This window comes from Trachurus trachurus (assembly GCF_905171665.1).
Source record: "Trachurus trachurus genome assembly, chromosome: 23".
Lineage (NCBI taxonomy): Eukaryota > Metazoa > Chordata > Actinopteri > Carangiformes > Carangidae > Trachurus > Trachurus trachurus.
Window position 1 is genome coordinate 8,952,975 of NC_139912.1, and position 27,397 is coordinate 8,980,371.

Sequence of the window (27,397 nt, forward strand, 5' to 3'; positions counted from 1 at the left end):
CACATGACGACAAAACACACACACACAACATGACTCACTCACAAGAACACTATCAAGCTTTTACTTTCTTCAATGGTATTATGGCTTTCTTGTCTAGCCTTGAAGTGGACGTGCATTACGCTATTTGGTCAACTTTTTGATAAAGGTGAGAAAAAGCAATGAAGATGATTAACTTTTCTAAAAACTTTTGATTTGTTTTTTCTTGTAAAATATTGTTGAACCACCAGAGATTGTTTTTAAATGGGAACGTTTTTGCTTAATTGTAAGTCTTTCATATAATGAATGCTGTCTTTCTTGGTGTAGGATTTGAAATGTGCAAAACAAAAGCAGAAACACTGCTAAAACAAATTGTGTGGTTAGTTAAGTGTGACGAAAGTGAACAATGTAATCCATTGTAATATTGTCTTTGAGCAACAGGTGCTACAAACAAAGCCAGGTACATTATGGTCAGTAAAGAGAAAATGAGTCATTCTCTCAGTCTTGAAGGGAACACAGAATAAAAAACAAAAAAAACAAAAAACTTGTACCACTTCCACTAATGAAAATTCATTTGGCATTCATTTTTCTTCCTTAAGGTCTTGATGGTTGCTCTGTTGTTGGGTTATCCTGACATGTGTTGTATACTACTATTTATATGATTTATCGAATAAATCTTTCTAATTTAATAGGCCAGAGTCTCTTGAGGACACTACAGTCGTAATTTATGAACAGAGTTATTTTGAAAAAGCTTTTTCATTATAGGGACCTCATCAAGTATATTTTTATGGAACAACCTGCAACAAGTAAAATACAGTCTGTAGAGCCCCACAGAGAAGTACAGTAATCATGGACTTTGTTATAAAACAGGAAAAACAAATATTTTTAATTAAAGCTTTCACTGTAGCAGGGAGTACGGGTCAGACTGTACCTCCTGGGTCTCAATTGAAGAGGGCTTAAGCATCACACCAATTAAGGCTTCACTGTTACTATTCTCACCATGACAATGTAGGAGACTGATGGCTTCATTCCAGATATGAAAAGCGACATACTCATGAACTCTCTGTCAATGGGCTGCAATGAGGTGCTGATAGGATGCACGGCGACTTCACATCTTTATACGGCCGAAGGGATCCGGGGCTCGGAAACTTGCAGGATGCTGAGGAGGAGCAGAGATTAATGCCCTGTCGGATAAGCTAAATCTTCTTTATACCTCTGGCCGCTACCAACTCCCACCTCAATTTGGAGGAGGTTGGAGATAAGCCCAAACGGCACCGTCTCCAGGGCAGACTAATTTATCCACAGGCTAGAGGCATCCAGAGAGCTGGGAGCATACATACTGTACGCATCTCTCCGAGCTGGTTTCCCTACTGGCATTCTGCGTGCATGTTTATGTCCATAATAGGATAAGACATTGAAGTCATGGAAAAACACACAGAAAAGAACCTCATGTGTTATGATTTTTATAATGTAACCTGTGAATTTAAATCACCTCTTGGGTTAAATCATGATTAGTGCCAAAGTGCCCAATTCTCTGCCTAATTAATAACAGGTGGGACCCTCAAGTGCAAAAATGCTCATTTATTTCAAGGTTTTAGCACTGAGAGCTGCAGGGAGGTGGCTGACAAATCATTTTTTGCTCAGGAAGGTTCCCAACTTAGCCAAATGACCCACAATTATCTAAGTGGCAGCCATGATAGCAGCTCCGAGTCTGTAAATGCTAAGAAAAGGTGCTTCAGTCTCTTATCTCCTTCAGCACAGGGTACACTACTAGACCAACAGCCGAGCACAGCAAAGGAAGGAAAGGAAAATAATCCTGGTCCCCAATTCCTTGCAGCAGAAACACTGTGTCAACTTTTGGCAAATTTATTCACCAACTTGGACAGAATGGTATCCTGCATACCTTTAAACACTGGTCATTCAGTGTTGCATGTAATAAAATCCCCCAAAATAATTACTTAATCTCTTCACAGCAGCAGCTGCGGAAAGTAGCGCCAAAAGTAAGTAATGTACGAGTACCTCAGAATTGTATGCTTCTTCTAAATCTTTGTAAGTGTACTACTTCAACCACTAATCCCATATGTCAAAGGTTTGAGCATTTCTAACAGACTGCATGCTGAAAACATATAATACTTCTCCTCCTTGGGCAACTTTAATGTCATAATTTGCAGTTTGCCGCCAGGAAAACAGGCTCTCGCACTTTATTGTCGTCACAATAAGTTGATACAAACACTGACGAGTGATGTATTTCAGAATAAAACCACTGCCTGCCTGCTATGGAGACACAAAGGGTGGGATAATATGACTAACTATTATTGTTACAATGTTGGTCCAATCATAAAGACAAATTTTCTTCACTGCCACTGCACTCTGCAAAACAAACCAAACAATTTTAATAAACATGTAAAACCTAGGGTTAAGAGTCTGAAAATGTGTTTTCATCTCTCACTGCGCCCATTTAATAATCAAATAATTAATAGGAACCACAAGCAACTTTATCACAAAGACTCATGGCAGCCATTGTGTAGGATTCTGTGGTCGTTAATATAAATACACACTGAAGTGCACAGACAGACGTACGGGGAAATTAGGATCAATGAATCAAGGCACATACACATCCCTTCAACTGCTCGGCTCCTCGGTGGCTATATTTACATGCCGAGAGCCCGTTCCACCAGCTGCTGTTTAGTGTTATACAGTGGGGGTCTAAAAGTCAGAGACCACGTTGCCAGAATGGGAAAGTGGACTTTAGAGTGTTCAGATATTTACATGAACTATTTCAGTCATGACGCCTCCACCGGGAGAGAACCAACTGAACAACAGATGGAAAAAAAAATAAGGAGATAATGAGAATCTAACAAGTTGTCATTGTATAATTACCAGACAATGTTATCTATATAAATATATTGCATTATAGTAGTTTATCGTCAACAAAATACAAAAGAACAAATGTATAGATACTGAAATTTGACATTTTTGTCCACCTTACTGTCACTCTAACTGTGTGTGTCCATGTCAATTAACGGTTGAGCTGTCTGTCAGTTTAGCACCACAGCAAGATGTACTGTACATGCCACAAGTCATCCACTCATGCACAAGTTCTACTTTTACTGCAGCCAAACTCTTGCTGACGTAAAGATCTACTCGTTAGTGGAAAATGGAGTTGTGTCTGCTTGAAGTATCGCTAAATGCTATCACATAATGTGCAAAACAGCTGCTGGCAGACCTGTTCATAAATACCTACCATCTGACAGAAATTTGGACTAACAAGAAGCAACTTTGGCACCTTATTTTTCTCAAATCAATTTAGATTTTGTTAAAGTTAAAGGAAGACAAGAAAGAAAAGAAAACCAACAAGTCAAAAAAAAGCATCCCTATATGCAATGCAAAGCAGTGACTACAGCTACAGATCTGCATCACTCTAATTAAAATACACATCTTCTGTGGACGACCGAACCAGATAATAAGTTCCTGGTCAGAGTTCAAAGTGTGGCACAGGAACTGTCACTCACAGAGTTTACATTACTCTCTAGTCTCTGCTGGGTATTAATGAGCAGCCAACACCCCCCTGAAGACCCTGTAGTTGCTATTCCTGGTACACACACACATACACACACAACCTTTTTGATATGAGCAGCCACGTTTCAACTCCATGTGAAATCGGACTGATGTGGCGAGCTTCTTTTCAAACCTAAATGGGATCCATCACAACGCAGCAGGAGCGAGATGTATATAAAACCGAAAGAACAACTTGTTATCTGTTTCAACTTCAGCTGCAGAGTTCTGGGAACACCTTGTTCCCACCGGCGCAACACGGGTAGTTCAATTGATGCACTGGTATGTCTCCACGCTGCTGCCAAGTCAGGCATTTTTCACAACACCATCAATACAGACGACCCCACATACACATACACACACCTTTGAGCTGAGGTATAGCGCCGTGTTTGTGCAAGTGGGCGTGTTGAGGCTGTAGGGGTGTGTGTGTGTGTGTGTGTCGGAGACCTGATTGCATAGACAGCCTCTCCCTGTCTCTATGGTAACCTGTTGACATACTGTCGTGTCTGGAAGGTTTTAATGGCTTGTCACGGCCATGGGAGCGAAGCAGCGGTGAAGGCATCAACACTGGAAACTTGACTGACAATCGAGAAACCACAGGGGAGAGAGAGACGCAGGTTTCTCTGCTGCAGTTTGCTGTTGGTGTAGAAAAAGGGGCGTTTTTTTTTTTTCTGCTGTGCACCGAACAAGTCTGTCTCAGAGTACTTAAAGGGGTAATTGGTATGCACACTCAAAGACAAGGAGCCTGTACCTACTAATTTCTGGCTTTTATTTAGTTCAAATAGAGTTTAACCTTGTGGAGGAAAAAGGTGTCCCCACTTTAGTTTAAAACTAAATGACTGGCTTTATAGAAACTGAATTAATTGCATAGTTTCACACTCACAAAATATCACACGCTACACACAAACATATTCAGATTAAGCTGTGTGCTGCTGCTGCACCTTTTCCAGATGTGTGTTTGTCTTAATTTCATTGCTACAAACTGGTGTTCTAGTGCCACCTAGAGGACATTTAGTTTTACTACGCACCAGGGGGCCATATTTTCAGATAACAGTGGACAATTTGGATTTAAATGACTTTTTTCCAGACAAATCTTCTATTTCATGGTTTACTTCCCTTCAGAGTAAAGAGTGACTACCAGAACGTACACATATATATTTGTATCACTTATGTTTGAATTTCATCTGGTAAGTAAAATCTCAAAAAGTTTTTTTTACTTTTTAAGTATATTTTTAGGCTTTTCAGGCCTTTAATGTATAGGACAGTAGAGAGACAGGAATTGGGGGGACAGAGAGAGGGGGAATGACATGCAGCAAAGGGGCCACCAGTGGAATCGAACCAGAGCTGCTGCAGTGAGGACGTTTGCCGCTGTACATGGGGTTCCTACCCACTTTGCTACACGATGCCCCTTAATGTTGTTTTTCAACACAAGAAAAGTCAAGAATTTGATGTTTTATTTTGTTTTGAGCACAAAAATAGGGGCCATGTTAAGCAGGATTTAAAATGAATCCAAGCTTTATTAACATCACATAACGAGAGAACTGTGAGAAGTTAGTGTCAGTTGTGGGAAACGCTGCCAATATTTTATTTGATTATTAATTATGAATGAAAATAACTGCTTTCCTTTTGAACTCGGTTCATTAGTCTTTCATGTGGCTATCAATTGTGCTACACATCGGCTCTTATCTGAAATCAGAGAGTGACTGAAAAAGGATTTTTTCCAAACCCTAACCCTATTTTTCTTAGTACTATTTTTCTCTGTGTTGTAAAACAACCAGATTGAGTTCAATATGCCACTTTGGCCATTAGTATTTCAGTATATTTCTCCAACTAATGGTGAGTTTAGTTCTAATGGTCATTGATACTATCTGATAAGTTGCTGCACTTTCAATAATTTGAAAAATTAGTCCAATAAAAAGTTGCAGGATATCAAACACTAAAAAGCCTTAATAATTTCATTGCGGTATACCTTCAGGATATCAAACACCCATCTGTGAAGCTTCTTCCATTCTTAGGTTGGGGGGCTCAACGCTGCTCGTCCTGAGCTTCAGAGACTAAATTAGCTTCATAAAGGCTCAGCTGTGCGACACCTGTTAGGCCTTTCAGGCATTTAACACAAACCCCAGTTACCCCACCCACGCTGCTCTAAACCTCATCATCAGTTCAGATAAGTCCTGGTATTAAGAAAACAGTTTTGCCTCGTTACAGAGCTGCCTTTGTCAGTCACATCATGTTACAACAGGTTTCTTATCAGTGAAGCAGTAATTGCAGAATAAGCAGCGTGATACTTGAAATTTATTGGAAACAATTGCAATTTTGGCACCTTATTTGAAGACTTTGAGCAAGGAAAAAATTATGGGCACATAAAACTAATCATGAAAACACTGCAGGTATGCAAAAGTGAAATTAAACACAGATTAGAACATACCCTGGTGGGGCGATAAACTAAACATTCAAATTTGGTAAACTGAATCGGTAAATAAGATTAATCGTTTTCTCTCAATAGAAATGTCACAGATGTTATTCAGAGTGTTGGTTCCCCTCAAGATACAAGATTTAAACAGGAGCCAAATAGTCCAGAAACTGCCCCCCTCACTTCCAGGAGCCAGACTTGCCCTTGGCGCTGCGCGAGGTCTTGGACGCCTTGGAGCCCCTCTGGTGGTCGCTGACTCGGTTTCGGAGCACGTAGATGTCGTACTTCTGCCTCTTGAGCCTCTCCGCCAGATCGAACTTCTCGGCGTGCAGCTGGTGCAGCCACTGCCACAGGTCCTGGGCCTTCTCCGCCAGCTTCTCCTGGTTGAGGTGGTCGATGTTGAGCGGCTTCTTGCGCTCCATCAAGGCCTTCTTCTTCTCCTCGCGCGCCGTCAGCTTCTTGCCCTTCTTCTGGTCCACCTTCTGGAGGTAACCGCCGTAGGACTTGTTGGTGAAGATCTTCTTCTTCTTGGCTTCCTCGTCGGCGCGCAGCTTGGCCGCCTCCTCCTCGCGCCTCGCCCTCTCCTCGTTCAGCCGCGCTTGGCGCTCGCGATCCTGCTCCGTGCGGACGCGTTGCTGCTCGGATCTGTCGGAGCGGCGGCGCTCGATGCGGCTCCGCAGCGCCACCAGCTCCTCCTCCTCCTTCTGACGGTTGGTGAAATGCAGCTCGATCAGCGACTGGAGGTCGTTGAAATCCTTCTCTACCCTCTTGCGGTGGAGGTCATCGAAATCCACCTTCTCGCCGTCGGGGAGCTTTGGGGGAGCGATGTTTGGAACATAAGTTGTCTTGTGTCGTCGCTTGGACTCTTCCTCGGGCTCCTCAGGATGCTCCTCTTTCTTCTCTGCCTCAGTGTCCTTGTGCTCCTCTTCTTCCTCGACAACTTCTTCTTCCTCATTTACCTCTTCCTCTTCTTCCTCCTCCTCATATTCCTCCACAATTTCCTCGTTGTCTGACATGATGTTACTGCGGAGGCTGCCCGGGGAAGAGAAAGCGGGGATGAACACCAAGACCAGCTGGTGTCTCGCACAACAGAGATGACTGGGGCCTTGGGCGTGGAGCTCTGGGGGTTTTTATAGGTTTGCCTTTACCATGTGACCGTAGGCCGACCAGAGTCTCCAGAGTGTGGGTCAGCGGCAGGGCGGATTTTGAGACAGATGGAATAGTCTATTTTCTCCTTCACCAAGTCTTGTCAGTCACATACACACCCCCACTTATCCCCATAAGACCCCCCTTGCTGTCTACTGACCCTGCAGTGCTCCTCATTCCTTTGTAAGGACAAGATGAGAGACTATTTCAGATTCACAACAGATGCACGCACACACTTGTGCTTTCCAGTCCCACAAAGCAACACACGTACTATCATCCACAACAAATAACATCCAAGCTTTAACGGCCCACCTGCAACGACAAGAGATAGAAATGTGGAGGCAGAAATATAAAGGATAAATAAAGAGGGTGAAAACGACCACGTCAGTGACTTCCATGCCAGATTATGTATCATCCAAATATGACTGCAATTTAGAAACTTGCTAATCCATCATGATGCTATAAACCACTGGTGAAAAGCACGTATGTTTAAGAACTTGCATTAGCAAAGCAAATTGCAATCTCTTAAGTACGTCAGAGCCTGAGAGCATTTTAATGGTGGGAAGTTACAGCTGTCACACTCTCCTAGTTCAGTTAATACCTTGAATATCCCTCGTCCACAGTAATAAAGTGCCAACAAACGTATATTGTTTGAGTTCAAAAAAGTAACCAAGTGTAAATTTGATAGTGTAAAATGCTGAACTGTATACCCATCCATCAACAGTCATTAAGAGTTTTGCCTGTGTAGACAAGCAACACTAAAAAGACAGGCGCCATGAAAGAGCGTCAATAAGAACAATGACGTGCAAGACGAGATTTACTGGTCCGGCCTCGTCTCCACTTTGGTATGTGATGAAAACATTCTTGCTATTGGAGGCTTTCCGCTTTCAGCTCTGAGTGGATTAAAGTGTAATTGCCCCCACGGGGCAACATCTAAATACTGACATCGAGAACTTATGTTACCACATTTTGACTTATTGGTGGAAAAGGACAAGTGCAATGTTCAGATGATGAAGTAAGTGACAAGGACCGACAGGTGCTATGTAGCATCAGAGAACAAGCAAGCACCTCCTAAGGAACAACATTTGTACGTATTCTGCTGTAACACATTGTCTCCAGGGGGTTATATTGCAGTCTTATTATAAATCTTCTGGGAGGCTCAGACTGAGTGGGGGGGTAATTGTGGCCTTAGAGGGCCACAAAACAAGTCTTAAAGCCTGTGAGAATGCCCGGTGCCTGTCTCATCCCAGAGTGGACTGAGCACCACTAAAACATGCCTGTGCACAACATGAGGACAGCAGGTGGCTCCAGTATAATCAAGGCACCCTCGGCTGCTGGTGGCAAGGGACAACTGTGTCCATCAGCAAAGACAGGAAACAAATGACCATGGTTATAAATAGCCACACTCTATGCTGCTTAACACAACTCACAATTATCAAAGAGTGATATGGTAAGACTCCCGTATGTTAAAAGTAAATTCAAGCCCTTCTCCTCAGTTTAAGTCACAAAGTCCTTTTCGAACACAAGAACAGTGTGTGTTGTTTAAGGAAAGTAGATTTAACACAGTGGAAAACGATGGGAACACACTGACCTCTTGTGGTCATAAGTGTATCCCACAGTTTTCATCTGCAGCTGGTTTTGAAAGGCCTCTATGAAACAGTAAGTATATAGCCTATTGTCAGTCACCATTAGCCCACTATGGCATGCCATTCCAAAAACGAAATAATTACATCAATTAAAATAAATGTATAGGCCTAAACAGTGGTTCCTCAGGTATACAGGGTAAATATAATATCCATTGTGCAAAATAGAGGAACTGCAAGCATTCCCTGGTTTTCTTAACAACTTTAAGTTTGTTATTTTGTCTCTTAAAAGAATAGAGCAAACCAAGAAATTAAGCCCGTTATTAAGCCGATCTTCTGCTATTCTAATCTATAACTTTTTATTTATTTATTTATTTGTATTATTTATTATTTCGCTGCTCCATGTTATGTTGCTTTAAAAGGCCTACTACAGTATAGTGTATTTTTCGCACCTTATCTGTTAGTATTTGGTTTTGTTTTGCTTTGTATTCCAATCCCCTAATGTTTCGTTTTTTGCACTTTTATACTGCACTTAATTTTCACTTGCATTAGCCTATTATAATTATCCTCTTTAGGAGTTCAATTGCTCGATTAAAATCCAAAATACATGTAGCCTATACAGTCTATGGGTAGACAGCACACCACTGTATGGTAACAGAATATAGATTGATAAACAGACAGATTAATTAACTTCAGCTTTTTGCCTGTTGTTTTTTAACCATGTAGTACTACAAAATGAAACTTTAATCTAGGTTATAGTCCCTAATTTATTAGACTATATCAGAAAGTGGACTTTTTTTTATTCACTTTTAAGAAAATCAGGAGACTATAATCATGGTTTCCCTAAAGAATTAACTGGGCGATGTGGTGGAGAAATGTAGGCTACACTAAAGATGGTAGATAACTCGGATCATCCACTTCATAATACAACACCTTGATGGACCAAAAACAGCTGTGACATAATTGTGTCGACCCCTAGAGGAATTCTACGTAATTACAAAAACACTACCAGCACTTCCACGCGTGTCTGGCAGTCACACAAACACCAAAGACACGTATGCTTCTAAACCGTCTTTGCATCCTACACTAATGCAGGTGGTGATGTACACAGCTTCCCCGTAGCTTACCGGCTCAGTGATGTAGCATTAGCTCCTCCAGCTAGGACCGCAGCAGCGCACGTGGTGCTCTGGTTCAGCAGGTTTCCACGAGAACGTGACCACGGCAGTTCCTCGCGCTACGCCGAGAAGCGCCTCCACTCCACAGTCTGATGTGAATCGTTTTGTTGACGAGGGAGCGAGCGAACAACATTTGCTGGCATGAGTGTAGGTAAGCTGCTAGCAAGCACACCTCCTCCCTTGGCCTTGCACCGCTCACTCGGTCTGTCCCGCCACCTGCAGGCGGTGCTCCAGGTGCGGCCACGGTCTTTCCTGGTCCTCCACAGGTGTCACCAAGGGGGCGGGTCAGGTGGCCATATTGGGTCAGTCAACTTGCTCACAAAAATCCGGCACAAGAAAAAGAAAGAAAGAAAAAAAAAATTCCAGCAGGCACAAGAAAAAAGAAACAAAATTCCTGCCGGCACAAGAAAAGAAAAGGTCAGGCAAAAAAAAAGAAAATCGACACAAGACAAAGAAAAGGTCAGGCAAAAAAAGAAAAAAAAAATACGGCACAAGAAAGAAAAAAAAACCCAGGCTCCAAACCATAGACTGTCCAAACACAAACAGGCTCCAAAAAAACGGCTCCATGATAGCACCCTGCTTTTTTTCCCCTTTCCCTTTTTTTTCTGGCTTTTTGGGGGGGGGGGGGCTGGCCCTAATACTTCTTCGTAGACTCTGGCTGCAGTCTGCACTTTAAAAAAAAGAAAAAGAAAAAGGTCCTTATATAGCTATTCATTTTTTGCATATTGTTTGTGTCATACATATTGTACTAATTTGCATAATGTTAGAAAAGTACATGATTAAAATTATTTTATTTTATTTTAAGTAGCATAACTGTATTTCTGGTGTTCATAACAAACCAAACTGCTTGAAAATCTGTCAAGAACTGAGCAAGTTCTGGTTCTTTTAGTAGAACATGCACCATGGGCATAATGCTCGGAGGGAGAGAGCTGACTGAGGCAAGGTGGCAGCCGTGTGGTGACGCAGGGCCTTTGGGCAGCAGAGTCAGGTGAGTCATCTACAGTAGTCTCCTTGTAGGTTATGGGTCTGACACTTTGCAGGTGTTTGTCGTAACAGGAAGCTTGGTAAGGGATGTGTTTTGTTTTGTTTTACTTGCTGAGTTTCGGCTTCCGCATTTATGATTTGACATAGGGACACTTTTTTGGATTAGACCTAGATGAGACTGGCAGCAGTTTTTATTTAAAACTGTTGCTATGCACTCTTACTTCTGTCAAGACATAGTTCCTTCCAGGAACTCTAACATTCAGTAGATTTTGCAAACTATGAACATTATATTATTTTCTCGTTTTGGAGAAAAGGTGTTGTGTGAAGGCAATGGCACAAGTATGTCCCCCAAAAAATGCTTATAAATATCCCTGCCTGCTTGGCCGCTTAACATGTGGTTGCATGCACACTATGGGCAAATGTACGTTCCATGTGGCAAAACGAATATACTCAAGTAAAAATAAAAAAGTATGCTGCATTAAAACTACTCTTACAAGTAGTTTATTCCAAAAGTTACAGTAATGGTGTTTTCTTATCCTTTATCTTTATAAATCAGAAGCACTGTATTTTTTAAATCATTTTTTACATCAAAAAAGAGCTAATGCCTATTTATTTATATTGTGTTGCCAATTATATGAAGATAACTGGCTTCTAAAAACAAACATTTCTAATTCCAGTTCCAGTTCCACAGATGAATAGCCTACATGTAAAAACAAACTTCTATCTGAGAACCATGTTTGTCTCTACAAAGAGGCACCTCGTAGGCTAGTGCGTCCCTTGTTGATCTGGGAGACTTTGCCACCATCTAGTGGCCATTTCTACATCTTACAATAGAAAAAGCACACTAAAAAAATCAGCCATAATACATATTAAAACAAATGACGACTGACTTGTTTTGGTTGCGCATGTTGGCTCACTTTAACACTGCCATGAGTACCACCACACAAAAATGAAATAGACCTATTCTTACATGTTACTAATCAGTCAGCTTTGAAAAACATAGGCTTTAGCTTTACCATTTGTAGTTTCATCGTCTAAAACAGACTGTAAACACACTGTAAATGCAATATTGAGGCAGATTTTTTTCAAACCTTATACTTACTTTCATATTTTGTCCTATCTTTAATTTGATTTAAATAAATTAAATCAAATTGAATGTCCTTATTAACCATCCATTTTAATGTACTTATTGAGGAAATGTTTATTATACTTTAAAATTATTCATTTCTTCTTCTTACGATTATTATTATTATTAGTGATATTCATTTCGTCTATAGGGAGCATTTGCTGTCCAAACAAATTCAGTGGAGACTTAATTTGTCCCCATATTGTGGTTAAATACACACACACACACACACACACACACACACACACACACACACACACACACACACACACACACACACACACACACACACACACACACACACACACACACACACACACACACACACACACACAACAGTGCTGTGAACACACTGAGGTCACATCCGTAAACAAAACAGACTCCACACGTGAAGCAGGGCGGAGCGCACCATTTTAACGAAGTGTGGTACAATTATGAATATTGTCTTACATTGCTTTCCGTCAACCGAAAATGCGCTTAAGATTCCTGTGTGAAAAGTCAAAACATACATTAAGAATAAAATAGCTGGTTCATCCGTCGTAAACCTTTTTATTTGCCGTTTTTGAGGTCGAGCACCCCTGTATGTGACATGGTATCGCCCGTTTGTCCTCGGAACAGGCTCGGGGGAGGACGAAGGACCTTTAAACGGAGAAGCGAACAGAACAAGACGACGGCGAATCTCTATTTCAGAGTTGAGCTATTTTTGGCATAAGTCTCCCCTTTTGGAGACTTGAATGAGGTAAATATCTGTTTTGTTGAGACTTTTCAACTCTGTTTACATTCATGGATCCTTTCGGCTGGCTCTGTTTTGTAACTATTGTGTGTAATATTTTCGCTTTGTTGCGAAACGGAAACTTAGGTAGTAGGCTACAGTCGTCGAGCACTTCGAACAACAACTCGCACGTCGATGCTAAATGTCAAAGTAAAGCTATTGTGAAGAATAAGCCAAATTCATGGTTTATATTCGGCTATTTTATCCACAGCGTGTGGGTAAGTAATTAAGAAGCAAATAACAAAAACAACAGCGAGGAGTTTGACAGTTATCGACAAATGTCCGTAGCATTTTCCTGCTACTGTACTTTTTTGTTTGCATCCGACGCTGTCCTTCGCAGTGAAATGTAGGCTATGTACTGTTATTTAAAATGTGCATGGAGTTGTTGTTTTGGACTGGAGCTCGGATCACGTGTACCCACTTCTTACGCGTGTGTGGATATTTTTTTATCCATGTGCACAGCTATGTCACCAAAGATTTTCCATGTAGGGATGAGAGACAGGGACCCACAGCCAATGAGGAAAGCCTTCGTGTGTCTAGCCCAGCCCCCTCGACCCTCTGCTTTGTTTACATTATGCTGCAGTCAAATCTGGATCCAAGAAGACTTTTTTGTCTTTGTTTCTGATTTATTGTAGCCTGCAGCGATGCAGCAGTGCAGATTTATTGCACATTCTCCTTTTCCACGTCGAGTGTTTTATCTCCCATCTTCATGTGTTTGTGTAATGTGACTCTTACAGCATAATACACTTCATCCTGCCCAACATTCAGACTACTTAAAGAGGATTTCACATAATGAAGCAGCAGATGAAGCAGAGTACACCTAATCTGCTGTCAGTTTTCTGGACTGCTCTGCTTCCATCGATGTAGATAATCTCTGAAAATTGGCCTGCTGCTGCTGCTGCTGTGTTGGTTGTGTGACCTAGCTGACAAGTCTTGCAGATGATGTAATGAATGAGCTTCTAGCACAGCAGCACAGGCACAGCACAGCAGAAGGTACACGACGGATGTCACACGCCACTCGCACCCGTCCTCCTCGCTCACCCCTCGAGCTATCTTTAAACCGAAAGATCAACGAGGGAGTGTGCATTCATTTTTGGCAGCAGATAACTGTGACCGAAGACAGGAACACCCAAGGGGTCACTCTGTCAGCACTTAGATAATGTTAGAGAGGCAGAATAGAAGAACCCTGCCTAATTGTAAAAGGTTATAGCAATAATGATACAGTTTTTTGTGTTTTTATTTAGCCATATATGATGTTAGCTTTTTAATGTTGGTCCCTTTTTCCTTATTCTCATTCCTGTTTGTGTGGGTGACAGACAACAAAGGAACAGGTGTAACAGGATCGCCTCTACCGTTGAGAAGCCCTATGTTGTCCCATGTTGCCCTGGAGACACAATTGATCTCAGATAGGCCCGGGAACACTCATGTTGTTGTTATTTTGTTTTTTTTTACCCTGAAGGAAGGAACACAGGCTTTTGTTTACACCTGGTTGTGGAAATATACGCTGTGTGTGTCCTGACTTTGGGTTCGTGTTGTTGTAATGTCAACCAAACCCCTGTGGCAGTAAACACACACTGAAACGTTTTTTGTTTTTTTTAACCACTAAATTACTTCATGCACCACCGTCAGTGCAAAGTCGAATAAAATGTTAATGTTAAAACTCAGAACTGTGGAAAAAAAAGAAAAGAAAAAAGGCCTCTGTTTCCATGGCGACGGGCTTGCCAGCTGTTTTATTGAGTGTGACTGGTGTTTTTGTTATACTCTGTTCACTGCCTTGGCAACAGCAGCAACTATTGGTACAATGAAAAATTCACACTGCCACCCTCACTGACAGTCACACTCACTTTCTTCTTCTAACAAAAGCACAGGTTAAACTAAAGATAACTTGCTGGACTGCAATAGTGGGAGCAAAAACCATTGGATTTCTTGTTTTTAATACATGTTTTACTGCTTTTACGATTCCAGTTATGTATGACCAAGACCCAAAGGTTTATTTGCAATAGCTTCCAAATAAAATAAGCAATGATTAACTTTCTTTACAAATGTCTAAAAAAAAGTGATAAAACGCCTTGTGACATGTGACTTTCTGAACTGGCAATCTGCTGAAGTTACAGTGAAAAAAACTAAGAATTATTACTAACTGCTTCTCTCGTGCAGCTGTAATCCAAGATGCCTCTAAACGACGAGCGACCCACCTCCACTTCCAGCAGTGAGGACCAAGGCAGCGACGTGGAGTCGTCGTCCGAGCGCTGCGACAGCATGACGTCGACCAGCGACCTGGACTGCTCCCGGGAAAGCTTCACCAGCGACTGCTCCAGCAAGAACTGCTCGCCCTCCTGTGAGTTCGCACCACCTGACCTCTGTTTTATCAGTTTTTATTCATTGTTCATGTTTTTTTTCCAGCACCACTGCTTATCATGCAGCTTTAACACTCACAATTTGTTTGTTTATAACGTTATTGTTGTTATTTGGACCCCACAGCGAGCCCACCCAAAACCTTAACTCTGGATGAAGTCATGGAGTCTGCTGTAGACGTCTCCAATCTCAGCCTTGCCCACGAGATCATTGTAAACCGCGACTTTCGTCTAGAGCCAGACAGACTACCTCAGAACAGGTACACCAGCTGCAGCTTGTGAAGATGTCGTGTTTCAATTGCGTTTCACCTTTTGATCATAATTTGCAGCTTCGTAGTGAAACTTTATCCAAATTTGTCAGGTTTTACAAAGATATAAAACTACACCAGTTCATCCTCCATATTTGAACCATCAACATACACATTTCATTTGTCAAAGTGTTGGACAATTATGATTTAGTGACAAGATAAAGCTGTTAACTGTAGTTACTGTATGCTTTGTCTATTAGCTGATTGAGTGGGACAGAGATAATTTAATTTTCCACATCTGACGGATTTAGTTCATATCCCTCTAATACTATGAGGCATCATATTATAAACAATATTCAAACAAACACCTCTTTATGTTCTGGATTGACTTTGATTGGTTTTCAGTCACAGTGTAGAGGCCTTTGCCACTGACCATCTCTCTGTCTCGGTTTATCTTTAGCACAGTGTGAACTGAACAAGAGAGCGAAGAGGACAGAGAAAAGACAAGATGATGAGGCAAAGATAAAGAAGAGAAGAAAATAATTTATTTAGTGGAAGTGTGAAGAGAGGGACAGCAGCAGATGAGACAGAGCAGAGTACACAACAGTAATTTTCAGGCTACATACAGTAGGATTACTGGCAGCAATTACACAACATTATTTTTCAAATGTGATACATGTCACAGTTTATTTGGTTTTACTAACTAAGCAACATCTCCCATTTATCGTTTTAGTTTATGGAAGGTAGTTAGAGATAATCTCCACAAGGCCTTCTGGGACATCCTGGAGTCGGAGCTGAACGATGACCCGGCTGAGTATGGGCAAGCCATCAAACTATTGGAGGAGATCAGAGAGGTCAGCACACAGCTTTACTAGATCTATAGAAATGACCGACTGGCGTTTTCTTGATGTTTTTTTTAAATTGCATTTTGCTTGACCCGTACAACAGCCTTCTTAATTTTAAGTATTTTTGTAACTCATCTGCTTCTCTTTGTTCCCATCACTTCTTTTGAGTAACATAACTGATTAGTTATATGATGAAATAACGTAGAATTGACCATAATCTTCGTCCTTTGTCAGATCTTACTGTCATTCCTTAATCCTGGTGCCAATCGCATGAGGACCCAGATCATGGAGGTGCTGGACATGGACCTGATTCGTCAGCAGGCTGACAACGACGCTGTAGACATCCAGGGCCTTGCCTCTTTCATCATCACCACTATGGGCAAGATGTGTGCACCGGTGAGGGATGAGGACGTTAAGAAGCTACGGGAAAGCACAGACAACATAGTGGCACTGTTCAGGTGAGCACATAAAACATTTTAATCAATTGAGAAAGCATGAAAGGTGTGAGATTTCTTATTTAGCTACATTATATAAATACAATCCAATCACAGCAGCTGGGTTGTTCTCTCACATTAGGGAGATCTTCCGTGTGCTGGACCTGATGAAGATGGATATGGCCAACTTCAAAATTGATAATCTGCGGCCTGTGCTGCAGAGACAGAGTGTTGAATATGAGAGGGCAAACTTCCAGAGCATCATAGAAAAAACGCCCAGTAAGTGAACAAGAAGAAAGTATTGTGTGTATACTGTATATTATTTTATGTTACCAATTCGGTTGCCAGATGGTTAAACATTTGTAACCAGCAGCTTTTCCAGAAACGACCTCATGTCAATATTTGGTACAGATGCTTTGAACCACACCACTGCCTGGATTAAATCGGCCCAGGAGGAGCTGATGTCAAACACTGTCCCAACGGATAAGAAGACCCAGGGGAAGGGACAGCAGCCTGTGCCTGGGCCTTTCCAGATCCTACAAACCGCCTTCCTCCGTATCCTCACGTGGGACTACAGTAAGAGTCCACTGCCTGAGGTAAGAGGGTGTTGAATTTGTGTAAGAGCGAGAGAGTAACATTTCATTTCCTCATAGAAAACTTGTGAGATATCAACTTTCACAGGGCAAACTGAAAACATCCTGTGACTAAATTAACATACACAGCATCCGCTTCTGTGCTAAGATACATCTAAGCTGTGGCTCGATATTTACACACCAACAAGAGAATGTTATCACACAACACGCAGCTTTCTTAGCTTAAGACAAAAAAAGTGTTTTTCCCAAAATGTGAAGCTGTTTTTCAAGATTTTATCTTTCTTTTTTTTTTGGTTCATCTTTAGACGTGGATTACAGATGAGATCCGTCTGCAAGAGATCCAGCTGAAACTTCAGCAGTGTCAGGCAGTGAATGAGGTGCTGCTCATTGTCTTCAGCACCATCGGTGGGCCTATCCAGGGTCTGCCCTCCTTGTCGGACCGCCTGAAGAGGATGACTAGCGTGCTGTTGGATGGGATGCACAGACCGTCAGTTCACTCTCCTTTGTTTTCAAACACACATCTGATGATTATCTTCTGTTTGCTTCACATCAAAATTGAGCTCAAACCAGAACTCCTGTGTTTTCCATCTTTTTAGGGGCTTTAACCTGAAAGACGCACTAGAGGGCGTCAGTGCACAGATCTGCTGTGAGCTTAACAAGTCTTTGACAGAGAGGAACTACCCCGCTCTGTCCCCGGCGCTGCAGGCCACCCTCACAGGCCAGATCTGCAGCATCACTCAGAAAGACAACCCCATTCGAACATTAGTTGGTAAGACAGGGTGTATTGATTTAAAAAACAAAGAACAAATTAATCCAGTCGGGATTTTCTAACCTTGTCATCCTCTTTCATGTCTGTGCAGAGGACCGTGTGCAGCAGTACTTCATGGCGCTCATCTGTGACCCTAAACCCCAGGCCAAACTTGAACAAGTACCAGCCGGCTTGACCGCAATCAAGCCTGAACTTGCGCTAATGGGCGCCAAGTTCATCGGCCTGGTCAACTATAACAGGCGTGTCTATGGACCTTTCTATGCGGACATCATCAAGAAGCTGATGTTCGGCAGCGCCCCGCCAGCAGCAGCAGACCCTCCTCAGACCGCAGCTCAGGACTCCGTCGCCTCCAATTAAACGGAAACGTGGGCTCTTGCAGTCTCAGGAGTCTCTCTGTCACTAGATAATAGCTGAACCTAAGGGGGTACTACAGTAGCTAGGCAGTACTTCTGCTTTGTGTACTTCAGTAGTTGGTGTCACCTTCAGTGTGCTATAGATGTGCACTGCATGCAGCAGCGAAGGCACCACGCGGGCAACATTTAACGTGACCCGCCCGCACCCTTTCTGATTCTTCGACATGCTCTACTACGAACATTCACAGCTTCAAAAACCAGGAAACCAGTGTTGCAACGATTCATATTTGAACCTAATTGTAACTTTACATTGTTAAACTCCCATTTTTTGAGGGAATCCATAGGAAAACAAGGGTGAAACCTTAGTATGTTAAATATATATGATGAGCTTTATGAAGCAAAGAGGAATATATATATCAAGCCAATATATTAGCAGAGTAGCATTTATCTATGACCACTGCTAATACAGCCCATTTCTCCCTTTAAGTATATTGTCAGCCAGGTAAATATATGTTCTCTTTGTAATCCACTGATGTTATTCAACAGCAAAAAAAATATATATATAGATGTAGGCAGGTTTTGGATACCAATTTATCAGATAATAAAATACGAGTGTCTGCATGAGTAGCTTTGTGTTGGAAATGTGTCCTTTTAGTTGATTCTTGAGTACTTTGTTGGAGTATTTGTCATATGTTGTTTGTTCTATACTTTTACTTACATTCTGTTAGTGAAATACCTGTTATATTGGTTTAGTTGCTATGTTTGTTACATTTTGAGGTGCTGTAGTCGTTACAGTATTGTTAAATTGGTTGTTGAAACCTGTTGGGGAATGAGAGTGGCTGAATTCAGTGATGTTGCGTCCAGAATTGCCAGCGGACCGAAATATGCACAAAAGGAAAGCAGTTATGTACTTTAAAGTTTACAGAAAATGTGGGACGTTGTTGTTGTTAACTTCCTCTGTACCACAGTTAATATAATAAAATCAAAAAGAACAAATTGCAGCATGTCTTTATTTGTTAGAGAGGACAAAACTCAAGTGCAATTAAAAAACAAACTTAGAACAAGTCTGTGTTTTAATTGACACTGTAATGTGGCTCATCAGTTTGATATAATACGATATGTCACTGATATCTCTACAGTACAGTATATGAGAAAAATGTGTTTTCAAGAATGATCTGTTTTGTCAGAAATATAAAGACAAACTAAAAAAAATTAATTGCACTGGATCTATGCATTGGATTTAAAAAATGAATACAAATATGGTTCCACTTACCGTAATATCTTTGAAATTATTCAATAGCAACGTCACGTGGGTACAAAAATATGTATAAGTGAGGTATGTCTAGGAACATTATGTTTAACCAAAATACATGCTATTAATACAGATATATTATCATTTACATACATTATATCAGATTTATATAATGCTGTTGAAATAAGGAAAGAAGTTATGACTAAAAACCTAACAAAGGCATTTGAGATGTACATTTTGCTACTTTTCTCCTCATAGAAATATACATTTTCTTTTCTTTTTTACTATTTGTATATTATATTGCATTCCATTGCATCTGAGCACAAGGTCATTTGTTCACAGCATTATGCAGTTAATCTGTTTATGGCTACTTATAGCCGCATTATCAGTGCATCACTTTGCTGCGAAGTAAACATGCTCTCATCGCTTGCTGTCACCAGGCAGCACTGTTGCCTTCAGGTACAATCCGGAAATCTGCAAATTTCTGGGTTGCATGCACTACACGGAGTGGACAAGGGATTTTGGTATTAGATTTTTTGATAGAGAAATTACCAGAGATATAACATTTAGCAGATAATAAGTATTTGAAGCAAAGGTAGCGTACAAAAAATCGTTATATTAATTAGATGATGAAATATATCGATGTGCACTTCCTGTTCCGCTTCAAAATCAAACATTACGCCTGAACTACTTAATTTTAAAACTGGAAAAATGTGGAAATGTGTATATGAATATAACTGATGCCTTTATGGAGCAGATATTTATTTTTAATACATGCCAAAAAATGTTTAAATGTGGGATAATTTATATGAACGAGTGTCGTGAAGGGAACACCAGTTTGCCTGGTTACAGATTCGTCAAATTTATGACATCATCTGTCACGTGGTTTAAATCTCGCCACGCCATTGGCTGACAGCCGCCGGGGCAGTTGTTTTTGTTGTGAATCAGGAAGCTACTACCTTTTAAAATTGGGCGTGTAGTTTAATATCAACAAGAGAAGACAAATAGCTTTTTTTTTTTATCGTGTTGACCGAGATTTCAACTTTGAACGACACGACGCTACTCAGCAAGCACCTTCAAGAAAAAGAAGCAAGAAAAGATACTCGTAAGTATCTAGTTTCTGTCTTTGTTTCAGTATGTCAGGATGAGTGTGAACTTGTCGAGACAAGTATTGGAAAAAATGAGCTGAGTGTGTGTTAGTCCAACATAGAAACTGATAGGGCGCCGGAAGGTCGCTGTCAACCGTAACCGCTGTCAAGTTTCACATTGAATGAGCTCTAACCACTCGACTTTGTCGGTAACAAGACATTGTTTTAGAAGAAACGACTGAATACATGTGATATTAACCATAAAGCACAATACACACAATAAGCTTCTGCATTATAAAGTTTGTTTCACGTCGGTCAGGTCTGTGTGTCAATAGTTGATAAGGAACTCAACTCTTCTTTCACTTTGTGGTCTGTCGTGTTCCTCTTTTTCTTTGTATTTCTAACACATAGTTAGAAGACCAGACAGACATTTTTACATATGCCTTGCATGCAGCAGTTATTTTTAGTTTTTCATGCAGGGCTGCTATCTTTATGATCTTTTTTCGTCTTGCAATTGCCTTCTCATTTTATTCATTTACCTTGTAAATATATTTTCCCCTCAAATAATGAATTCATTAGAATAGTTTTGGATTTCTTTTCTGCTTTTTTATTAATTATGTATTTATTTTCATCAGCCAATTATTTTTGCTCTATTTCCACGGTAAGCCTTAACCCCTTTATTTCTATTGGATTAAATCATATTTTGCCTAAGCAGTTGACAGTAGAGGAAATGGATAGATGAGATATATGACACATAAAAGATTTCGATCTGAGTCCAGGACATTTCACCTACAAGATCAGCATTTTAGGCTTTCAGACAAACAGGATGCCCTAAAGAAAGGAAAACATACTTTCTTTAAGTGTTTTGTGACAGGTGGCATGCAACAAAGGCCAAATGTTTGGCAACCTTTAGTAATATAGCTCAGCTCCCTCACAGGTTTCAATAACCCATTCTTGCAACATTTAAACCATTTTCCTGTTTTAATTTGCAGTGCACCACCACCCTGCATGGTTGGTGTGTTGTGCAGAGATGACGATGGAGGAAGGAGCCCGAAGCAGTTTGCTGCGCTTTCGCCACAGACTGGAGGAAGACATCAAGCCCCCGTACCTGATGGACCACATGATCAGTGATGGTGTGATCAGTGTGAATGAGGAGGAGAAGATCAGGACTCAGGTGATGGATACCAAAGAAAAATCATTTATATTATGAAACTCTATGTTTATTAACACTATTTTTGTTATGCATGCATGTAATATTTACACCTTGTCTCTTCTATTTCTCTCTCACCAGTCCACCAGGAAGGACCAGGCCTCGGCCCTGCTGGAGCTGCTGCTGAGGAAGGACAACTGTGCTTACATCTCCTTCTACAATGCCCTGGTCAAGGAGGCGTATGATGATTTGGCCAATCTACTTCACCGCGACCTTCCGCAGATATCATCAAATGCACAAAAGGGCAACTCTGATGGCGTAACATCTTACGGTGAGGACGGGGGGAGTTGTGGGTGGCGAGAGTGGCGGTTTGAAAGGTTTGGAGTCGGTGTGTGGGAGTCTATGAGTGTTGGAGAAAAACATAAAAGTGTTGCAGGACTGTGTTGCTTTTGTTAGACAGGTTAGATGAACACAAGAGCTACATTTTCCTGCTTGCTTGCTTGCAGACACATAAATATTATTTCATGTTTGTTTCCTGGATGTCTGAAGGTCCTTTGCAGTTACACATTCAAAGATAATTTCCCCTCCCTCTTTGTGTTACAGTCACAACACTTCTAAGCGAAGGTGGCGTACCGCAGAGGCCGGTGGTGTTCGTCAGCCGACCGGAGCTTCTGAACCGGGTCAGAGAGAAACTCTATCGGCTGCAGAAGGACTCTGGTTGGGTCACCGTCTTCGGGATGGCCGGCTCAGGCAAATCTGTCCTGGCCGCAGAGGCTGTCAGACACCACGGGGTCATCGAAGGTAATAATTTTTGTCCAACACTGGCCATAGATACTGTATATATATATACAGACTAGATGCCACGTTCTCAGGCAGTTCTATTGAGTGGAATACGTCAACGCGGCCGCCAACTTGGTCCAGGGAAGCCGTGTCTACTTACTGCATTAGTCAACAGAGGCAGAGGTCTATCAACGATTAAAATCGCCATAACTCACTGAATTTTTTTTTTTTTTCACAATTTCTTTATTGATTTTTCATTTTAATGAACAACCGTTCATACACATAACAACAACAATATAACACATAAAAAAAACAGAAACAAAAACCCTTCTAACCCACCCTCCTCCCACCCACAATAAGATCTGCGGTAAATAAAGTTTTGATAACAGTATCAAAATGTATGTATGTAATACTCCAGCCATGGAACCATTATTGAGCCATTTTAAGATCATAAAGGTGGTGGCAACAGATCTTGTCCAGTTCTAGGTTGCACATTCAGATTATTCATGAAGGTTAGGAAAGACGACCACATCTTGTTAAAGTCCTCAACTTTTCCTCTTGCCATGTACGTCAGTTTTTCCAGTGCCAAGTTAGATGACAACTCTGTAATCCATTGGCCCACGGTAGGTCCCTGAATCTCCTTCCATTTTAAGGCAATCACACGTTTAGCTTGCAACAGACAGAAATTAATTAGTTTACGTTTTTTCACAGTCACTGGGAAATTCTCAGGATATATGTGCAACAAACATATCTTAGCTTCAACTGGAACAATCTCTTCTGTGAGTTTAGAAATTAAGTCAAGAAACTCTTTCCAGAATATTTGCAGTTTTTGACAGCTCCACATACAATGTAGCAGGGTACCAACTTCTTCCATACATTTGGTGCAGTAGTCAGGAATATTGGGATCAAAGCGGTGCAATTTAACAGGTGTGATATAAGTTCTAAGCAACCATTTATACTGTAGGAGTTTGCATCTTGTGTTTATAGTTTGAGTTTGAGCCAGAAGACATGCCTTCTCCCAGTCCTCTACACTCACTGAATATTTAACTGATTTTCAAGCCGTTTGGTTTATTATAAATGTCAAGACATATTAACATTTTTTATAATTTATTTTTTATGTATTAAACATATACTTACATACTCAGACACACACCCACATGCATAAATACGATGAAATTTGTTTTACAAGGGTCTGACTGCTTGTCAGACGTATATATGTCTATGGTCAGAAACCCCGGACCAAGATGGCGGCGCTATTGACGTACGCTGAGAAGCAGAAGGCGGCATCTAGTCAGTATATACCGTATATCTATGGACACTGCCTACACTAAACCATCATACATTAGTTCGAGACGCCTCACCTCTTGTCTCTCTGCCTTCTCCCCTCCCCCCTTTGCCTGTGTCTTCAGATTGCTTTCCTGGAGGCATTCACTGGCTGTCCATCGGCCAGCTGGACAAACCAGACCTGCTGGTGAAGGTCCAGTCATTGTGTTTCCGGCTGGAGCAGAGCCTCGACTCCCAGTGCCTTCAGCGGCCTCCCAACTCTCTGGATGAAGCCAAGGAGCGGCTGCGCTTCCTCATGCTGCGCAGATACCCGAGGTTGCCACACACATGGATAATACTGACGGTCTTTTCAGCTAGAGAAATATCAGCATTGACCTTTTATATATGGTGCAAATTCCAGATGCTAATTTCCATTTCATTAAATCTGGCTTGGTAATTTGAACATGGAATAACTCCACAGTACTGGTTTCATTACACTCCAACATTTTTACGGCAATACATACTCAAATTCACTACATAATGATATAATGTATAATTATTGGTCAGGATTTTCTGCAGAAACCACAACAAAAAGCAATAGGTTACACATAAATAATAAATAAAATAAAATAAAATGTAGATTTTAAATATATCAACAATGAAATGTATCAAGACAAAATGTTATGCATAAGGGTGTAAAAAGGGATACAGTTTGATTTTGAAGATTTTATTTAAAAGCTGGTGTGTTCATTGTGTATTCTGCTGATTACACTTATTAGATACTGTGCTAAACGATTCTTTTTTTTCCCGTCTGGTTTTTAGAGCTCTGTTGATCCTAGATGACGTCTGGGACAGTATGGTGCTGAAGGTGTTTGACATCCACTGTCGGATACTTCTGACCACCAGAAATAGGAGCCTTACTGATTCAGTTAGTGGTATGTAGTTGTACTTATAAAATTGAATGATTGAAGCTTTCTTTGATTTTTGTTTCATCAGGAATATATTATATACATAGAAAATGTTTGCATTGTAGCGCTTATTGCTCTTATTTTGTAGGTGCTAAGTATGAGGTGGAAGTGGAGAGTGGTCTGGGTGAAAACAAAGGACTGGAGATCCTGGCTCTTTACACTAACACTAAACCACAGGGACTTCCTGAAGAGGCTCGCAGCATCGTCAGAGAATGTAAAGGTCTGTGAAGTGGAACATCCTGTGCATGCAATCTGTAATTTTGTATGCAGTGTAAATCACAGATATTTGTACTTATACAATTTGGCATAAAGATTTGTTTCTCATAAGAGTATGAAAGAAAATGACGCAACATTCGTCTTGTAAACTTACATATTTCTGTCCATTGTTATGCTTCTCTGTCACCACACTCAGGCTCCCCTCTGGTGGTGTCCTTGATTGGTGCTCTGCTCAAAGAGAAACCCAACCGTTGGGGTTACTACCTCCGCCAGCTGCAGCAGAAGCAGATCAAGCGTATACGGAAGTCGTCGTCCTACGACTACGAGGCCCTGGACCAGGCCATGGCCGCCAGCATCGAGGTCCTGCCCGAGGAACACAGAGAGCTCTACAAGGACCTCACTGTGATAGAGCAGGACATTAAAATCCCTGCAAAGGTTTGGCTGCACAACAACACAGTTTGACATGACTGTTGGCTCTTTGTTTCTATAATTTGAAGCATTACAACAGCACAAATGCTTTCAGAATTGTCTCTCTGTGGTCTTGCATTAGAAAACCAAACACGTTTCATGCTGCCTCTTGTTAAGGACTTAACCTTTCAGAAATACTTGGGAAAAAACATCCTTCTTGGACAATGTCCCAGGCTTGTCTTCAACAGAAAAAAAGTGATACAACAGACTCTATTGACTTTAGAAGAGACCTCACTGGTTTTTTTGTGATCAAATTTTAATTTTATTTTAAAGAGAAATAGAGATAGAAATAGAGAAGAAGAAGAAAGAGAAAAAAACAGGCACAAGATGTATATTCACATACATTATGCATATATACAGATACACATAAATAAACAACTAAAATAAAATAATAATAAATAAATAAATAAATACACAAAATATAATAAAATAGAATACAAAATAAATAAAAAATATATAATAAAGTTAAAGCACCTCATTGTTATTGCTTCTCTCAGGTGTTGTCCATTCTGTGGGATCTGGAGCCAGAGGAGGTGGAGGACATTCTCGAGGAGTTTGTCAACAAGTCTCTGCTTTTTGTGGACAATAACAATAAACCCTACCTGTACTACCTCCATGACCTGCAGCTGGACTTCCTGGTGGAGCAGAACCGCACCCAGCTCGAGGTGAGTCCCCCAATCTTTTTGTTAAGTGGCCAGTTGTTTGTCATTTAGGCAAGAAGAAGAGTGTCAGTAGGCTGGTGTTGTATATGTCTGTATATATAACAGACGCTTTCATCAATTCCAGTGCCTTCACACTAAAGTGGTGCGTCAGTATCAGCAGCACTACAAAGACGGTCCTCCGCTTTCAGGAGATGAAGAGTGTCTTTATTGGATCCGATTTTTGACGTACCACATGGCCAAAGCAAACCTTTCCCAGGTAACACACTCACACACACTCATAGGTGTGAATACTGCAAAATATAATTCCTAATTAAAAAAAAAAAAAACACGTTCATGCAAATAGCTTCTATTACTTTGAAGGAAAGTACATTTCCTGTAAAAGGGTATTGTTTTAGATATACAGAGATTTTTGCCTGTACTTTCCATTTCGTGATGTATTTGTGTATTGTAAATATTCGTTGGAAAATAATTCATATTTATGTTTAGATATGAACTGTTCACATACAGTGTGTTGTAGTTATTTACAAACAGACGGTGTTTGCTTGTTCTTTCTGTCCAGGAGCTCTACTCCCTCATGTTTTCTCTGGACTGGGTCAGCATCAAGGCCAAGATACTGGGACCAGCTCAACTCATCAATGACTATATGGAGTACGGACCAATTCTGGATAAAGAGGTGAGCATGGAAATGGCAACAGAGATCAGCATTACACTGAATTATATTATATTATTAGTGGAAATCAAGTCAGCCTTTAGTGGACTGACGTGTGCTTGCTTTTTCCTGCCCCTCCTCTCGCCCCCAGAACAGTGACGTGCGCAGCCAGTTCCAGGAGTTTCTGTCTCTGAACGGCCACCAGCTGGAGCAGCGTCCCTTCCCCGACGTGGTGCAGCTCGCTCTGTCTCAACCGCAAACCTCCGAGGTCTACAGACAGGCTCTGCAGCAGGCGCAGGAGCGGACCAGCAGAGGGAAACTCTACTTTGACTGGCTGTACGCAAGCAGGCAAACCATTTAGTATGGTGTTTGATGTGTGAATAACCGCATTGCATTGATGAATGCATAGTTTTCTTCACAGTTAATGTGTGAAACGTTACTGATCTGTCAGTACATCTAATATGAAATAATCCAGGTTCAGGTTATTTTATTGATACTCAAGGGTAAACTAGTTTCGTAGTCAAGAGTCGAAACAACCAACACAATTCGAACAATCAAAAACAAGACATAAAACA

General features: G+C 41.0%; 3 protein-coding genes across 3 annotated transcripts in view; 2 read left to right on the forward strand and 1 right to left on the reverse strand.

Annotated features, from left to right (window-relative positions):
• Positions 1–6,123: 6,123 nt before the first annotated feature.
• On the reverse strand, positions 6,124–7,030 carry tnnt2c (troponin T2c, cardiac; the record flags this gene model as incomplete). The annotated part of the gene is made up of 1 exon (XM_083999614.1): positions 6,124–7,030. Exon 1 carries the CDS (start codon positions 6,958–6,960, stop codon positions 6,124–6,126), a length of 837 nt encoding a protein of 278 aa, XP_083855740.1. The 5' UTR covers positions 6,961–7,030.
• Positions 7,031–12,562: 5,532 nt separating this feature from the next.
• Positions 12,563–19,316, forward strand: tcp11l2 (t-complex 11, testis-specific-like 2). Its single transcript, XM_083999613.1, has 10 exons — positions 12,563–12,697; positions 14,888–15,068; positions 15,212–15,344; positions 16,066–16,186; positions 16,412–16,635; positions 16,754–16,890; positions 17,023–17,207; positions 17,510–17,691; positions 17,801–17,973; positions 18,065–19,316. The coding sequence occupies exons 2-10, from the start codon at positions 14,900–14,902 to the stop codon at positions 18,328–18,330; spliced, it is 1,590 nt and encodes a 529-aa protein (XP_083855739.1). The 5' UTR covers positions 12,563–12,697; positions 14,888–14,899; the 3' UTR covers positions 18,331–19,316.
• Positions 19,317–20,541: 1,225 nt separating this feature from the next.
• Positions 20,542–27,397, forward strand: part of apaf1 (apoptotic peptidase activating factor 1) — a 46,971-nt gene continuing 40,115 nt past the window's right edge. The window contains exons 1-12 of the mRNA XM_083999070.1: positions 20,542–20,683; positions 21,659–21,840; positions 21,958–22,147; positions 22,420–22,617; positions 24,006–24,195; positions 24,682–24,794; positions 24,916–25,047; positions 25,240–25,478; positions 26,009–26,176; positions 26,298–26,429; positions 26,733–26,846; positions 26,974–27,158. Coding sequence (XP_083855196.1) covers positions 21,697–21,840; positions 21,958–22,147; positions 22,420–22,617; positions 24,006–24,195; positions 24,682–24,794; positions 24,916–25,047; positions 25,240–25,478; positions 26,009–26,176; positions 26,298–26,429; positions 26,733–26,846; positions 26,974–27,158 — 1,805 coding nt within the window. The 5' untranslated portion in view covers positions 20,542–20,683; positions 21,659–21,696. The remainder of the gene's footprint in view (positions 20,684–21,658; positions 21,841–21,957; positions 22,148–22,419; positions 22,618–24,005; positions 24,196–24,681; positions 24,795–24,915; positions 25,048–25,239; positions 25,479–26,008; positions 26,177–26,297; positions 26,430–26,732; positions 26,847–26,973; positions 27,159–27,397) is intronic.